The 16,371-nt window shown below is 37.2% G+C and overlaps 1 protein-coding gene and 1 long non-coding RNA gene across 2 annotated transcripts in view; one reads left to right on the forward strand and one right to left on the reverse strand.

Annotated features, from left to right (window-relative positions):
- The window catches only part of LOC127806198 (probable E3 ubiquitin-protein ligase ARI8), a 104,146-nt gene extending 91,521 nt beyond the window's left edge, over positions 1-12,625 (forward strand). Inside the window, exon 15 of the mRNA XM_052343331.1 lies at positions 12,504-12,625. Within this exon, the coding sequence (XP_052199291.1) occupies positions 12,504-12,507 (4 nt within the window). The 3' untranslated portion in view covers positions 12,508-12,625. The remainder of the gene's footprint in view (positions 1-12,503) is intronic.
- A 1,427-nt stretch (positions 12,626-14,052) lies between these two features.
- Positions 14,053-16,022, reverse strand: LOC127805867 (uncharacterized). Its single transcript, XR_008024193.1, has 3 exons — positions 15,876-16,022; positions 15,700-15,753; positions 14,053-14,336 (listed from the first exon to the last, which is right to left on the reverse strand). It is a non-coding gene; the product is annotated as an uncharacterized LOC127805867 (long non-coding RNA).
- Between the last annotated feature and the right edge of the window lie 349 nt (positions 16,023-16,371).

The raw sequence follows: 16,371 nt of genomic DNA on the forward strand, positions 1-16,371 counted from the left end.
ATGTTCAATATGCATACGATGCCATAAGTATGTAAGTAAAACTCCTATGCATAACATCCCGAGTTTTGGAGGGTATAACTGCTCACTTGAACTGGTTCAACCACATGCAACCTAAGCTCGGGAGGGTAAAATCGCTCGCCTGAACTTACTACACGCACACTAAGACACTTTCAAGTAAGGGTAAGACTAGAATCAGACCACTCACCTCGAACATATTTGGATTGCCTTGATCCTCGTGCACGCCTCGATTTGCATGCTAAGTCACCAACACTTGTGCTTATACTCAACCTCGAGTCACGACACTTCCTAAACATCAAATTTAATTAAGGAAACATTAAAATCCATTTTCTTCAATTTTTCCATAATTTCCTCTATTTTTCTCCCAATTTTCACCTCGATAATTCCAAAATAATTATTTTCTCAAACATTTTCCCAAATATTTCAACATGATAAATCTTAAAATAATTTAAGAAAAATATCCAAAGAAAATATCAGAATTGCCCCTTTCGGGCACGCCTAGCGCGTGGCTGCAAGTGGAGTGTGGCGCATGTAGCCACGCACTACCTTCTTTTCCAAATTTCTGGCCACCGCCGACGACTCCAATGGCCGATCTGAGAGTACCCCCTTCAAGCCCTTGACAAGTCGATCACAACCATACTAATTTTCGGCTGAAAGGCCACTGAAAAATGCCCCTAACGGGCAGTTGTAGGTCCGGCTAGGCGGATCACCTACAGATTCCGGTCGAGCTTCAATCGGCCTCCAAATGAACCCAAAATGCTTCCAAATGCTCCCAATCTCTTCTCCTTGATGCAAGGATCAAAAGCCCCTTAATCACTCTCTCAAAAATATCCAAAAACGCGGTTGATTTGATGCCCCAAAAATTCGAGACCCTCGGCTCCTTTTATACCCAAAAATCGGCCACATCTTGGCCAATCAATGGCCAAACCTTGGTCCCCAAGCATCCTAGCACCGGATACAATCTCCCCCGAGCCTCTCTCAACCGTTCCATCGCCGAAATCGGCCTCCACGTGCGGTGGAAGGTGGCGACCGAATTTTCCCTTTGCATTCACACTACCAGCTTTTGATTTATTACACTTTGACCCCCCCCCGGTTTCTTCAATTGATATTTCTGCCCTTTCCATGACACCCTGACTAATCCAACTATACTACTAAGGCCCTCAAGTTTTGTATTCTTCGTTTCATCCTCAAAACTTCTGAAAAACTATCCTTTTGACCTCCCTCAAGCAAATTTGGAAAATTATACTTAGGCCCGATTGATTGTTTTGACCTTAAATCCATTTGTTTCAACCAAAAATCGCTCAAGGGTTGTTTTACATATAACTTATCAGTCCTTGGCACATTCCGTTGACTCTTCGAAAGTTCCTTACATTGATTCAGTTTTCTCAGCCTGACTGACAATTGTACCGAAAACTGTTCCTTATCCAATTTTTTTTGATTCCTAAAATCATAACTCGTATTACTCGTCAATACCATTATTTTTTCCTTAATCATCTAGGGTCCGGGGTACTCCATTCGTCTGATTTGGTCGCTTAAGATTGTGTTAGTGTACCGTACAATGTCATTCTTTTGATAATTCCATTTATACCCTTCATTAAATTCCATTTATACCCTTAAGGATTTCTCAGGTATTACAACTAGAAGGAGGTAGCAGTCCCTAGCAAGAAGGAGAAGAGAGAGAGAGATGGGGGCAAGGGGAAAGGGTTTTTGGGGATTTGGGTTAGTGACACGTGGCGAATTTTCATTGGTTGTTATTATACAATTAGCATGTGATTTTTATTATTTATCACGTCAACACCACGTCACCAACTTTGACGAGAGGCTTTTCAAAAAATCAATTTAGTGACTACATTACAAAACATTTTAAATTTCTGTGATCACTTTGCATAGAATTGAAGTATAATGATCAGTTTGCAAAGAATTGAAGTATAGTGATCACTTTGAAAACAACACCAAAGTTTGGTGACCTTAGGTATGATTTACCCTAAAGATGATGATGTAGTTTATTGCATGTAAGAATTGGTACACCAAGAATGGGATTCTATGTTTGATAGGTTGCATAAAGGTAGGGATGATGAGATTGATGATATTATGGAAAAGGAAGAAAAAGATGTTGATGCAATGTTAAAAGCCTCAAATGGTGATGATAAGCTTGACTACATGCAACTACCTCCTGTCCACGAGCCTGCCCACATGGAGGTACTTCCTATCCATGAGACTATTATAAATGTATAGCAATGGCACCACAACCCAAGAGAGGGCATAAATTGGGTGTTTGAGAAATTTAAAACTTTTTGGGAGGTTTTGAAAAATAAATAAGAAAATAATGAAGCACAAAAAAACAAAATGCAAGAGGGACACAAAGATATATAGTGGTTCCACTCCCTTACCTTCTCACTAAGGAATTTAAAGCAATCCACTAAACCTACTACTAGATCTCAAGTAGGCCCTCTACCAACAAGGTAGAAAATTACAATTTCCTACCAACACCCAGTAGGCCATCTAGCATACACTGCTAGGAATACAAAACTTTCTACGAAAACCCAATAGGCCTTCTAGCTCACAAGCTAGAAAATACAAGAAAAATATAGAGAACAAAGTCTAAGAGATGAATCTCTTAGTTATAAGATCTCTCAATAATAAACACAAGATTTGAACAAAATGATACAAATGGTAATCAAAACCTTTTGAGAAAAAAAATGAAAGCACAAGTGGAATGAAAAATAAATGTTAACTCAAATGAATTTATTTTAGCTCATTGGTAATCTTAAGTGCATCCTTGAATGGTATTTATAGGCATCTCAAGAGTTTCAAAAGAAACTAGCCGTTTTTATAGCTATTATTGTTCACAACAGTCTAATTACTATTCACAACAGTTGGATTACTGTTCATTATTCACGTTACCAACAGTAAAATTACTATAACAATGATAAAAAAAAAATTAGACATTTTTTTTACACATTTTAACCAAATAAAACATAATATTCCAAATGTCATAAAAATTTATTACAAGATTTTTAGTATTGGATTGCATGATGAAATTGATTTTTATTTTGGCACTTAATAGAACATATAAACGTAATTTGGAGCCCCAAGTTAATAACTATTAACAAAATAATTTCATCATTAAAATATAATTATTTTTCATCATTAAAACCATATCAAATGCAAAACATCAATATCCTCCTTTTTGATGATGACAAAACTACTATGAAAAAAAAAAAAATCCCCCCCCCCCCCTTTTTGTCGTAAATCAAAAAGGATATAATGAAAAGAATTTTATCATTAGACAATGTGAGAATTTGGCAAAACATCAATGAGGTAAGAATACTTTAGGGTAAGATAAAATTTTACAAACTCCCCCTTAATTCTAAAATCCGAAAACAAATTTCAACAAGATCATAAAGGCAAACTTATAGCTCAAAATCATCAAAACATATAGATATAGAGAGTTTAGGGAATATACCACCAAGGATGAAATTTGAAGATCTCTTAGTCTGGGTTGGTAAAATGAGGGGTCATATTCTTCTTCACATTCTTCTTCTCTTCACACTTGATACATCCATAAAAATTTTGACTTTAAAATCTCATTTGAATGTTGAGTAAAACCTACAAAAATAAATTATCCACAAGCTTTTGGTGCCCAAACCACTTTGGCTTTGCTATTGTTAGCACAGAGCTCTTCCTTTAGGAACCCAAATTTGCTTAAATCTATGTGGATTGTTCCTTAAAAAATATTTGTTTATAGAATGCTCACATTGACCATAATAATGACAAATGATTTTAGAATATGAGGTAAAATTTTATTTATTTTTTCTCAAAATTTTGTTTTATTTTCACAAAGCCACCTTGCTCTTTTGTTCTTTTATTAAAATCTTTTCTTTGAGTCTTGAGGGCATTTTTCAATTCTTTTTTTTCTTTGTTGTCTTTTTCAAGAGATGATTTTAAACATTGATTTTTCTCTTGAAGTTCATTATTTTGATCTTTTAAAATATTTTTCTCATTATTCCAATAATCTTTTTCTTTTAATGAACTCACTTCTTCATCTAAAGATTTTAATTTCTTCTTTACAATTTTATTTTTCAAACTAACTTTTTCAAATTCACTCATAACATCATTAAATGCATCACATAATTCATTAAGAGTAAAATTTGAAATTGAAAGAGTTAAGTAAGAAGTTATCTTATCTGCTTCCTTGACCATGAGGCATAGGTTGTCCACTTTTTTCACTTGAGATTTATCACTTGAAGATGAATCATCTTCTTTCTTCTTGAATCGCTTCTCATATTTCTCATTCTTCTTAAGTAATGGACATTTGGGTTTGATGTGTCCAAATTTTTGACATTCATAATGTAACATCCTCGAATTTTGAGAAAAATAATAATGATTTATTTCTATGTTTGAAAGGATTTAATTAATTGAAATTTATGGATTGAGGAGATTAATGAAGGAAAATTTATATTATTGTGTTTGGGAATAGAGAGGTGGTTTGAAGTTTCTGGAATCTTCAAGATCTAAGTATAATTTTAGAGTCTGGGAGTCAATTTAGTATACAAAATAAGTTAATGCACGTAAATCAATGGGGGGGGGGGTTATATATATTATGTTTGAGGAGTTAAGGCCAAAAGGGAAGTGAGGATGATGATTGAGTTAAAAATAATCAAAAGAAATTTGAGGATTGGAAATGGGATGGCAGTGGTAAGAAGGCATAGCAGGCCATCGATTAATGGCAAGGAGCTATCGACTAGTTGCAAACGATCGCCAGTTTTCCTTTAGTCTGTCTACCGTTTTCTGCTAATCTTGATTTTTAAGCTTCCCACAATGTAAAGAAATGAGGGATTATTTGTGTTATGTTTGAAAAGTAAAAAATAAATGAAATTTGAGGTAAGTTGAAAAGTGAAAATAAATGGAATATTAGGATGTGGAATAGTTAAGGCAAAAAGGAGGATTTTAATTATTGTTTTGAAAAGTCAAGTAAATGAAATATAAATTATGTGAAAAATTCAAAGGAAGAAAAAGTGGTGAAGTTAAAGTTAGAGTTGAATGGTGAAAGCAAAGGAGTAAATAAAATGGGTAGAGAAAGTCAAAATAAAATTGGAGGTTTAATTTGGAAGTGGTTGTTGAGTATATAAGGATATATAGATATATATATATTATGTATATTTTGATTTGGTTGATATTTGTTTAAATGGGATATTATGTATAGATATATATGTGTGTGTAAGTGGGTCTTAAAAAGAAAAAGAAAGGACAGAAGGGGGGAAGTAGCAGTTGTAGAAATTGTGGTGGCAAGCAACTAGGGTGACGCCCCTGCTTCTTCCGAGTTTTCCAGCGGCCTTCTTCCTTCTCAATTTCAAAGGCAAGTTTTCTTCGTTCTTTTCCATTTCATATGCAATTTTTTTTATCTTCTTTTCTTTTTATTTAGAAATTTTCTAACCTCGTTTCAATAGTAGATATTCATTCTTTTCATTCCAGAATGATTGTATCTTGAATCTTTTATTTTTGGATTTGTATTTCGATCACTCTTAATTTTCAACCAATTTTGCGCATACTATACTCTTTAGAGTATAACTTTCTATTGTGATATTTGAATTGAGATTCGTTCTTTGTGTTGTAAACTAAACTTTATAATATTCATTTTGACATATTACTTTAGTTATTTGGCTAAGTTTTGAGCCTATAATTGTCTTGTGAAATACTTGCTCGAATTTGAAACTTCTCTATTTTTCGTGTAATCTGACCTTGCTTTATACCTTGGCTTATAACTTTATGTGTTTATATCCGAATTGAGATCCATTTCTTGTGTTGTAAACTAGACTTACTAATCTTCTTTGTGATATATTACTTGCATTATTTGGCTTCATTTTGAGCTCAACAACCCTATTAATCTTTGTCAAAAATTCTGGGAATTTTACTATTACAAGTTCTTCCTTATTTTGGTTTTTGTGGAATAACTTTTTGTGATTATTTCAAATTTCAAATCTGTTTGTTATTCCACAAACTAGAGTTTCTAAACTTCAATTTTGACATATCGTTTGTGGTATTTGACCAAATATTGAGCTTAAATCAATACCTTAAAAATCCGTCAGAAATCTAGAATTTTGGAATTTTCCTTATTAAACTTCTTTTTGTTTGGCGACTCTTCCTATGTTTATTATTATGGTTCTTTCCTATGTTATTTTCAGTTTAGATGATTGTTACTGGCATCTATTATTGTGCTCTTGAGAACCCTTATGTTGGAATAAGGGATTTTGTCTCCTTTACTTTGTTAATTCTTATGATTGCTTGAATTCTTGTTCAATCTTTTGAAAGCTTCAATGGGGTTTTAATTCACCCTATATTCTTAAGGAATGATGCATTAATTGATTAGGATTTAGTTTATGTAAGAGTTTGGTGTTATCTTGCTTGTATTTTTGGTTTCTTGAATTATTAAATGAATTTTTTTGAAAGCCAAATAGGGTCTTGTATCACCCTATATTTCCTTGGGAATGATGCCGAACCATTTCGGGATGAATATCATATGGGTAGAATAGCTTGAGTTGCATTTTGGGTCTCTTGTATATGAGGAAAAGTGATGGGGATGTATTGGTTATTGACCATTTATCCTTATCTATCGACTATCTTAGTCTTTTGGCCTTATCTGTCGGTCGTAGGTGTCACGACTGCCGACTATTGGATGTATGGGCGCTAGCTGTCATCCATTGTGACAAGTCTGTTGATTGATATTGAGTCTTAGGCTTTAACTATTGATTGCTATATGGTTCATTCTCGATGGTATTTGCTAACTTGCTGCTAAGTAATTTAATTAGGAATTAGGGTTTGTCCTAACTATTGTGGATAGATGTGTCACGAGGTTAGGAGATCTAGACAAGGGTTAACTTGTGAACGAACTGTGTGTGGCTGATTATGCTTGGAATTGGCTACGAATTTAGAGATGAGAATGGCATCTAAAAATAGATGAGCATTTACATATACATGGTGATGTGAGTGGCATTTGTTCATGCATGACATTATAAAAATTATATATGTTATCAATTGAGTTTGTGTACACATGATAAATATGTTCGCACACTTATTATTTTGTGCTGCGACTAAGACCGCATTGAGAGGAAAATGATATCCATACAATTGATAGGTGATGTGTGAGGGTACTACTATCACTACTGCAAGTGACGGCCTGGTAGGGTAGGCGTGTACTACACAAGCACCACAATGAGACTGAGTTGCTGTATTTATAGATGTGATTTGATATGTGTAACATCCCGCATCGAGTGATAAGAAGGATTGGAACAACTTACTCTAATAGCCCTATGTGAACTTCCCAGGGGGTCACCTATCCTTGAGCTTCCCCAGCTCAAGCATGCTTTACTCGGGAGTTCTTTGCCTACATTCATCCTATCCAGCTAGTGTTGTTTCCTTCTTTACTTATCCTCGATATATATTACCCTTCTCTTGGCTCTCGAGGTATTACATTCTTCCCCCCTTAAGCACATGACGCCCTCATCATGCGACCTTACAACTGGTCCCAAATCTCTCCCCCCGTTGCATGGCCGATGTGAGATTCGCCTAAGATGCCTACACACACCCACCCTTAGGGACTCAACGTCCTCACTGAGGTTTGCCCCAACATGGCTCTCAGAGGCTCAGGGGTCGGCTCTGATACCACATGTAACATCCCATATCGAGCGATAGGAAGGACCGGAATAACTTACCCTGATGGGCCTACACGAACTTCTCAGGGGGTCACTTATTCTTGAGCTTCCCCAGCTCAAGCACGCTTAACCCTAGAGTTTTTTTGCCTACATTCAGCCCAAAAGGTATCCAGCTGGTGTTGTTTCATTCCTTACTTATCCTCAATATATACTACCTTACTCTAGATTCTTGGGGTATTACATTCTCCTACCTGTAACATCCTGTATCGAGCGATAGAAAGGACTGGAACAACTTACCCTGATGGGCCTATGCGAACTTACCAAGGCGTCACCCATCCTTGAGCTTCCCCAGCTTAAGCATGCTTAAACCGGGAATTCCTTACCTACATTCAGCCCAAAAGGTATCCAGCTGGTATTATTTTCTTTATTACTTATCCTCGATATATACTACCTTTCTCTGGGCTCTTAGGGTATTAAATTCTCCCCCCCCCCTTGAGCACATGACGTCCTCATCATGCAACCTTACAATTGGTACCAGATCTTCTCCCCTTGGGGGATGCCATCCTAAAAACCTGCCAGAAGCTGCATCTTGAACAGGCCCTTGAGCCCCGATGCCATTCCCCACCCTCATTGAACTGCCTTCACCAAGGGTCGGCTCTAATACCACCTGTAACATCCCACATCGAGCGATAGGAGGGATCAGAACAACTTACCCTGATGGGCCTACGCGAACTTCCCAGGGGGTCACCCATCCTTGAGCTTCCCCAGGTCAAGCACACTTAACCCTGGAGTTCTTTGCCTACATTCAGTCCAAAAGGTATCCAGTTGGTGTTGTTTCATTCCTTACTTATCCTCGATATATACTACCCTTCTCTAAGCTCTTGGGGTATTACATTACCTGTAACATCCCGCATCGAGCGATAGCAAGGACTGGAACAACTTACCCTAATGGGCCTACGCGAACTTTCTAGGGGGTCACCCATCCTTGAGCTTCCCCAGCTCAAGCACACTTAACCCGGGAGTTCCTTGTCTACATTCAACCCAAAAGGTATTCAGCTGGTGTTACTTCATTTCTTACTTATCCTCAATATATACTACCCTACTTTGGGCTCTTAGGGTATTACATTCTTCCCCCCTTGAGCACATGATGTTCTCGTCATGCGACCTTACAACTGTTCTCAGATCTTTTTCCCTTAGGGGCTACCATCCTAGAAGCCTGTTAAAAGCCACTCCTTGAACAGGCCCTCGAGCCCCAGTGCCACTCCCCGCCCTCATTGAACCGCCTTCACCAAGGGTCAGCTCTGATACCACCTATAACATCCCACATCAAGCGATAGGAAGAACCGGAACAACTTACCCCGATGGGCCTACGAGAACTTCCCAGGGGGTCACCCATCCTTGAGCTTCCCCAGCTCAAGCACGCTTACCCCTGGAGTTCTTTGCCTACATTTAGCCCCAAAGGTATCTAGCTGGTGTTGTTTCATTCCTTACTTATCCTCGATATATACTACCTTTCTCTAGACTCTTGGGGTATTATATTACATGTAACATCCCGCATCGAGCGATAGGAAGGACAGGAACAACTTACCCTAATAGGCCTACGCGAGCTTCCTAGGGGGTCACCCATCCTTGAGCTTCCCCAGCTCAAGCAAGCTTAACCTGGGAGTTTCTTGCCTACATTCAGGCCAAAAGGTATCCAACTGGTGTTATTTCCTTCCTTACTTATCCTCAATATATACTACCATTTTCTGGGTTCTTAGGGTATTACATTCTCCCCCCTTGAGCACACGATGTTCTTGTCATGCGACCTTACAACTGGTCTTAGATCTTCTCCCCTTGGGGGCTGCCATCCTAGAAGCCTGCCAGAAGCCGCTACTTGAACAGGCCCTCGAGCCCCGGTGCCACTCCCCACCCTCATCGGACCGTCTTTACCAAGGGTCTGCTCTGATACCACCTGTAACATCCCACATCGAGCGATAGGAAGGACTCGAACAACTTACCCTGATGAGCCTACGTGAACTTCCTAGGGGGTCACCCATCCTTGAGCTTGCTCAAACACGCTTAACCTCGAAGTTCTTTACTTACATTCAGCCCAAAAGGTATCTAGTTGGTGTTGTTTCATTCCTTACATGCTTAACAATAATAATAATATTCGAATGAACTTTAAGGTTTAGCGTAGAAAAACTAGAGAAACCGGATTTTTATAAACTTAAGTAAAGTTTCGAACATAATAAAATTCAAAGCATGTTTTGTGTAAATATAAAGTTTGACGTGGAAAACATGGTTTCAACAGAAGAAAGAAAGACTTCGCAAAGATGCTTTAAACCTCGAAAAACTGGAGAAACTAGACTTTTATAAACTTAAGTAAAGTTTCGAACATAATAAAATTCAAAGCATGTTTTGTGTAAATATAAAGTTTGACATGGAAAACATGGTTTCAACAGAAGAAAGAAAGACTTCGCGAAGATGCTTTATAGCAATAACATATATAAAAATATCCAGAGCTTAAAGTAAAACTCATACTTCCTTTAAATTAGATAAAAATCCAAGACATGTTAGCATACATATAGGAAAAGGTCAGAGTTCAACCCCAAGAACTTTGTTTCAAAAGGAAACTAAAACTTAAATTCTTGAAAATTCTTTTTCAATGAGCCACCACGCTCCACGTCCACGTCCACGTCCCAATCTCCTCATTCATGATCAGTTGGGGGGAGGGGAAACATAAGGGGTGAGATTACGTAAATCTTAGTAAGTATAAGAGAACTATCAAACGTATTTATATATGACATGAACTTGCAACATGAACATATAACATAAGGGGACACGATAGGATCTACCAACTTGCAGGGGTAAGAACTTCCATCCGTAGCGCTACTAAACCCCGGTCCCGTAACTTGCTTGAGAACATGAAACTTGCTTAAAACATAACACGAGGGACCACATAAACATGATTCATGAGCGTGCTTAAACATTGTAGACAGTTCATAGTGTACTTACCTCAACTTGGTTGGAAAGGACCTAAATTTTCTGGCAAGACTATTTTGCTCCTATTTCTACACCAAATTTGCTCCTTCCTTTTGCAGAATTTTTCCCTTACTCTTTATCTCAAAATCCTCTCTTATGATTCTCTCAACCTTGCCCAAATTCTACCTAAAACTTGTGAACTACCTTAAGGCCTATTTATAGACATCCTCAGCCAATCATGTTTTGCAACATTTCCATCATCATGAGGCCTCATTATTACCTTTCATGTGTGGCTAATAAATGCTTACCACATGTCCTTAAGATAAGGTTTGGAGAATTTTACAAACTCGGAGGCTAAGTAAGCTTTTCCCTGGCCAATCATGCGATGCCACCTCAGGGGGATCATTATGAGCCATCATGTGATCTTATCTTATCTTCCAAATGACTAATGGAAGCTTACCATGTGTCCTTGATATTTTGAGCCTCACATGCTTAATTAGATTTTCAACACTTCCATCATCACATCTCACATGGTTTAATTCATTTTTCTACATTTCCCATCATTACTCCCACATGGTTAATTGATTTTCTACATTTCCCATCATTACACCTTTAACTAGTTAGCTATATTTGGTTACCTTAACCACTTAGTTTGAGATATTTTGATAAGATATTTGAAGGTTTCAAGAACTACACCTTGGCCCGAACTTTTTGGATAATTTACACTTAGGCCCCTTGTAACTTGGTCTCCGGGCTATTTTTAATTGCATTTTAGCCCCCCGAGGAAAGGATAAATTACTCTAATACCATAAGATTTTAGGTAAATTATATTTTTAATCGAACATCAATATTTATGATTTTGCCCCTGGCTCAGAAACTGAATTTTTGACTCAAGACTTCCACAATCCCTTGAAATGTCCTATTTCTTCAAGTATCCAAATCTAAAAATCTTGAGTATTACATCATATTTGAGTTTAAAAATCTCGGGTGTTACACTTACTTATCCTCGATATATACTACCCTTCTCTAGGCTATTGGGGTATTACATTCTCCCCTCCTGAGCACATGACATCCTTGTCATGCGACCTTATAATCGGTCCCAAATCTCTTTCCTTTGCATGGCCGATGTGGGATTCGCCTGAGGTGCCTACACGCACCCTTCTTAGGGACTCAGCATCCTCGCTGAGGTTTGCCCCACCACCGCGCTTAGAGGCTCGGGGGTCGGCTCTAATACCACCTGTAACATCCCGTATCAAGTAATAGGAAGGATTGAAACAATTTACCCTGATGGGCCTACACAAACTTCCTAGGGGATCACCCATATTTGAGCTTCCCTAGTTCAAGCACGCTTAACCTCGGGAGTTCCTTGCCTACATTCAGCCCAAAAGGTATCCAGCTGGTGTTATTTTCTTTCTTACTTATCCTCGTTATATATTACCATTCTCTGGGCTCTTAGGGTATTACAATATGTATTTAGGGATCTCGTGCTATTTATTGATATTGTGTAAGCCCTAAGGGTTGTATTCATGATTTAAGCATATTGATATTGTGTGAGCCTAAGGTCCACTTGTATATTGTTGAACATGAGCATATGTTTTTCATGATATGAAATATAACATGGGGCATCTGACGTAAAGCATAATAGTCATGTGTGTGATAATGTGTAACATGGCATCGGGATGTAGGTTGGGAGCCTTGTTATGGCTATGTTGTTATACATGTGTACTTCATTTTGTCTCCACCACTTATCGTTGCGACCCATTTATTCTATTATGCTCGCTGAGCCTTGTGGCTCACTTTGTTTTAACATCATTCCAAGTATGGAAACTAATGTTCGAGGATGGATCTTATGGTATTGTTGTTCTCTAGGTAGTTGTGTGTATGGGGTAATGCTGATGGAAAAGATCTTTGCAGAGTGAGTTGTGGACAGAGGCTCAGATATTATGTTTTGTTAAATTTGAATGATTTATGCTTGTTATGTAAAAGAAGCCCCTGAAAAGTGTATTTATAGCTATTTAGCTTCCATTATTGTAATTTAAGTTGTTTGTATTTTGAGGTTGGTCAATTTTATTAGAGTTGAATTTTTGGCCCTTTCATTGTGGCATTAGAGTTTGTATAAAATAGAAATTGAGGAAATTTTGGGGGCGTTACACATAACATATGACATTACTTCTATATTTCTCCCCGTTAAACCTATCCTTCTTCTTTCTTAGGTTTCTTCTTTTAAATTCTTTCAACATTTTTCTTTTAATGAATATTTTACATTTCCTAGTAAGTATTTTAAAATCATTATTTTCTTCTTCTTCCTGACTAGTAGAATGTGAAACTTTGAAAAGAAGATTCTTATCTCTTTTTTCCTTATTATCTTCTCTATTCATCATGATCTCATAAGTCATGATAGATCCAATCAAATCATCAATAAATAAGCTATCTAGATCTTTAGCCTCTTGAATGGTTGTTACTTTTGGATCCCATTCTTTGGGAAGACTCCTAAATTTTTTTCTAACTTTCTCCCCATTTGAAAAAGTTTTTCCTAGAGCCTCTAAACAAGTGACAATATAATTAAACCAAGTAAACATATCCTTAATTTGCTCCCAAGATTTTGTAGAAAAAAGTTCATACTTATGAATCAGTAAATCAAGCCTAATCCATTCATTTAGATTCCTACTAAAGAATTTAAAGCAATCCACTAAACCTCCTACTTGATCTCAAGTAGGCCCCTCTACCAACAAGCTAGGAAATTACAATCTCCTACCAACACCTGGTAGGCCCTCTAATATACACTGTTAGGAATACAAAACCTTATACCAAAACTTGATAGGCACTCTAGCTCTCAAGTTAGGAAATACAATAAAAGTACAGAAAATAGAGTCTAAGAGATAAATTTCTTAGTTACAAAATCTCTCAATAATAAACGTAAACCTTAAACAAAACGATACAAATGATAATCAAAGACTTTTTGAGAGAAAAATGAAAGCACAAGTGGAATGGAGAACAAATTTAGCTCAAATGAATTTATTCTAGCTCATTGGTGGTCTTAAGTGCATCATTGAATGGTATTTATAGGCATCCCAAGAGTTTCAAAAGAAACTAGTCATTTTTATAACTATTACTATTCACAACAGTCGGATTATTGTTCACAACGATCGAATTACTGTTCACTGTAACAATAATAAAATTACTGTAGTAACAATAAAAAGGTACTTTTAAATAAATTTTTTGCACATTTTAACCAAATAAAACATAATATTCCAAATGTCATAAAAAATTTATTACAAGATTTTTGGCATTGGATTACATGATAAAATTGATTTTTATTTTGGTGCTTAATAAAACATATAAAAGTTGTAACAGCCCGCCTCCCGGAGCCTCCCCGTGCATAAAAAGGATCCATGAAAGGGTCATTACTCAAATGATACCGAACAATAACACAAGCCAAAACACACTCACCACCTTTATTGAAACCATACCTTTTCTTTTACATCACAAAATTCATAATAACCATCCTTACATAACTATCTATAGCATGAGCCCACCTGGGCTTACATAACGCACACCTACCTCAAAGACACACAAGCATTACTCTAACTGACATAATGACACCCATGATCTAGTTTCGAGAGGACTCTACACTTGCTATTATGACTCAACGATCTGGACCCAACTCTGCCATATGCACCTGCGATCTCAGAATACTCTTACCTGGAATGATGGAAAGCAAACGTGAGTCACAAGACTTAGCAAGCTTTAGAAAGGAAGGCTGTAGGTTAAAGACAAAACTATTCCCATAACACCCCATGCAATTCATGCCAATGGAACCACACCATGTCATGATCCATACGTGCCTTACTTCTAAATGCATAACATAAAATTAACTGCATATAGAGGGTCATTGGGGCCCATATAACACACATATTGACACTTAAGTCCCGCATACAAACATGTTGTAGCCTAATATAGGCTGCCATATCATCATTTAATAAGACCCGCCTTTTCCTGACCTTGGTCGGCTTTTACTAACATTCATAACTTACTTTTCCTGTCATCCATCACATCATCATATCCTTTTGCGATCGTGATCCACTTCCACGGCCTACATTCTGTGGTGGGCGCCACCCATCCCCATCATACATAGCCACACATCCTCACTATGTAATGCAACAATTAGAAAATGCAATGGCTTTTGTAGCATAAATGTGATGACAAGGCTCCCATATATCAAGCATCAGGCCATGCTACGCCCACATCGGAATTCACACGTGCGATATGCTTTAAATGCATCAGCTCACCTAAAGAACCCAAGTTGACTCTTAGACCAACCGAGTAATGCAAATGCTCACACATGCCATCACGTACAAGGCATGTCCCCAAGTAAATGCAACCCAGTCCCTATGCAACACACACATCATGATATGCACAAACCAAGGTAGGAATTTGGTAGAACTAACTCTTTTGGCCCGTCTAGTGCTTATCGTAACAGCCGATGACTGGCGCCCATACATCCAGCCATCAACTGCCACGACTCACGGTTGATAGTCAGTGGCTTTGTACCCCATACCCTTAAGACACACATAGACACTATTAACTTTATATCGTCTAAACTTGACATTACATAACATTTCTCCATAACTCTTCATGTACATAGTCACATAGACATCATGATACCGTTCTCATTCTCGCCTTTTCTCAAACATAGAAAGCTATCTCAGTACACATTTTACCGATCACCACACTTTTCTCATCAAGACTCTTAACATAGCCCCATTAAGCCATAATTAACTCTTCTAAGAACCTAACCCCAACGGGTTCGACATCATTCCCAAAGAAAGCGGAGTGATACAAGGTCCTGTGACAGATGTAATGAAAGACACCAAAAGATCATTTACTTAACTTATTTAATCACCAATAGACCCATTATTAACGTGCAAGTTATGGAATGGTTTCCATGCGGGTTATCGTTATTAATGCGTGGAACCGAGTCATGGTGAGGAAGGGTTTAAAATATAAAAAATCACGAAGACTTTCACAAGAAATAAAGGATATGAGGAGAGGGTTAGGAACTTACCTTTATTTGGTCGATTCTTGATCTTTTTGCACTCCCGCTACGAAGTAAAATGTTCTATAGAGAATAACAAGTTCACGACTCAAATTAATTAAGTTCAATCGCACAATCCACATAATCTAATCGTAAAAAATTTATGATTTAAATATATAACACCTCTAGTAATTTAACTTACTTACCAGAATATTTTTAGACACCGAATAACCTCAAAAAACTCTTAATTTCTCTCATTTTCTTTTCTTTTACTTCCTTTCTCGAGCTAGCGTGCGCCTTTTTCTTCTCCTCCCTTAATTTCTCTCATTTTCCTCTCTACTTCTTCAATCCCACAGTGCACTCCTCCCTTCAATTACACATTACACTCCTTATATATACACATAATGCTTGAACACCAAGCATAGCACATTGAATTGGCCCCCCTGATTTCTACCATACCTTTCTGCCCACAGATTTTACGCCCACAGAACCACAACCCTTTTATAGATAAATTCTTTTTAATTTTTATAACCCATAATTAATCTCACAGGTTGCTGATTTCATTCCCCAAGGTTAATCATAACCTATTTACTTTGTTGCAAAGCAATTGAAATTTAAAAGAAATTAAATAAAGGCTCAAGTTCGCCTTGCGTCCCAAGCTCATTGCTGCCAATTTCCCATTTTAATGTATATAATAATATT

Source organism: Diospyros lotus, chromosome 7 (assembly GCF_014633365.1).
Source record: "Diospyros lotus cultivar Yz01 chromosome 7, ASM1463336v1, whole genome shotgun sequence".
Classification (NCBI taxonomy): domain Eukaryota; kingdom Viridiplantae; phylum Streptophyta; class Magnoliopsida; order Ericales; family Ebenaceae; genus Diospyros; species Diospyros lotus.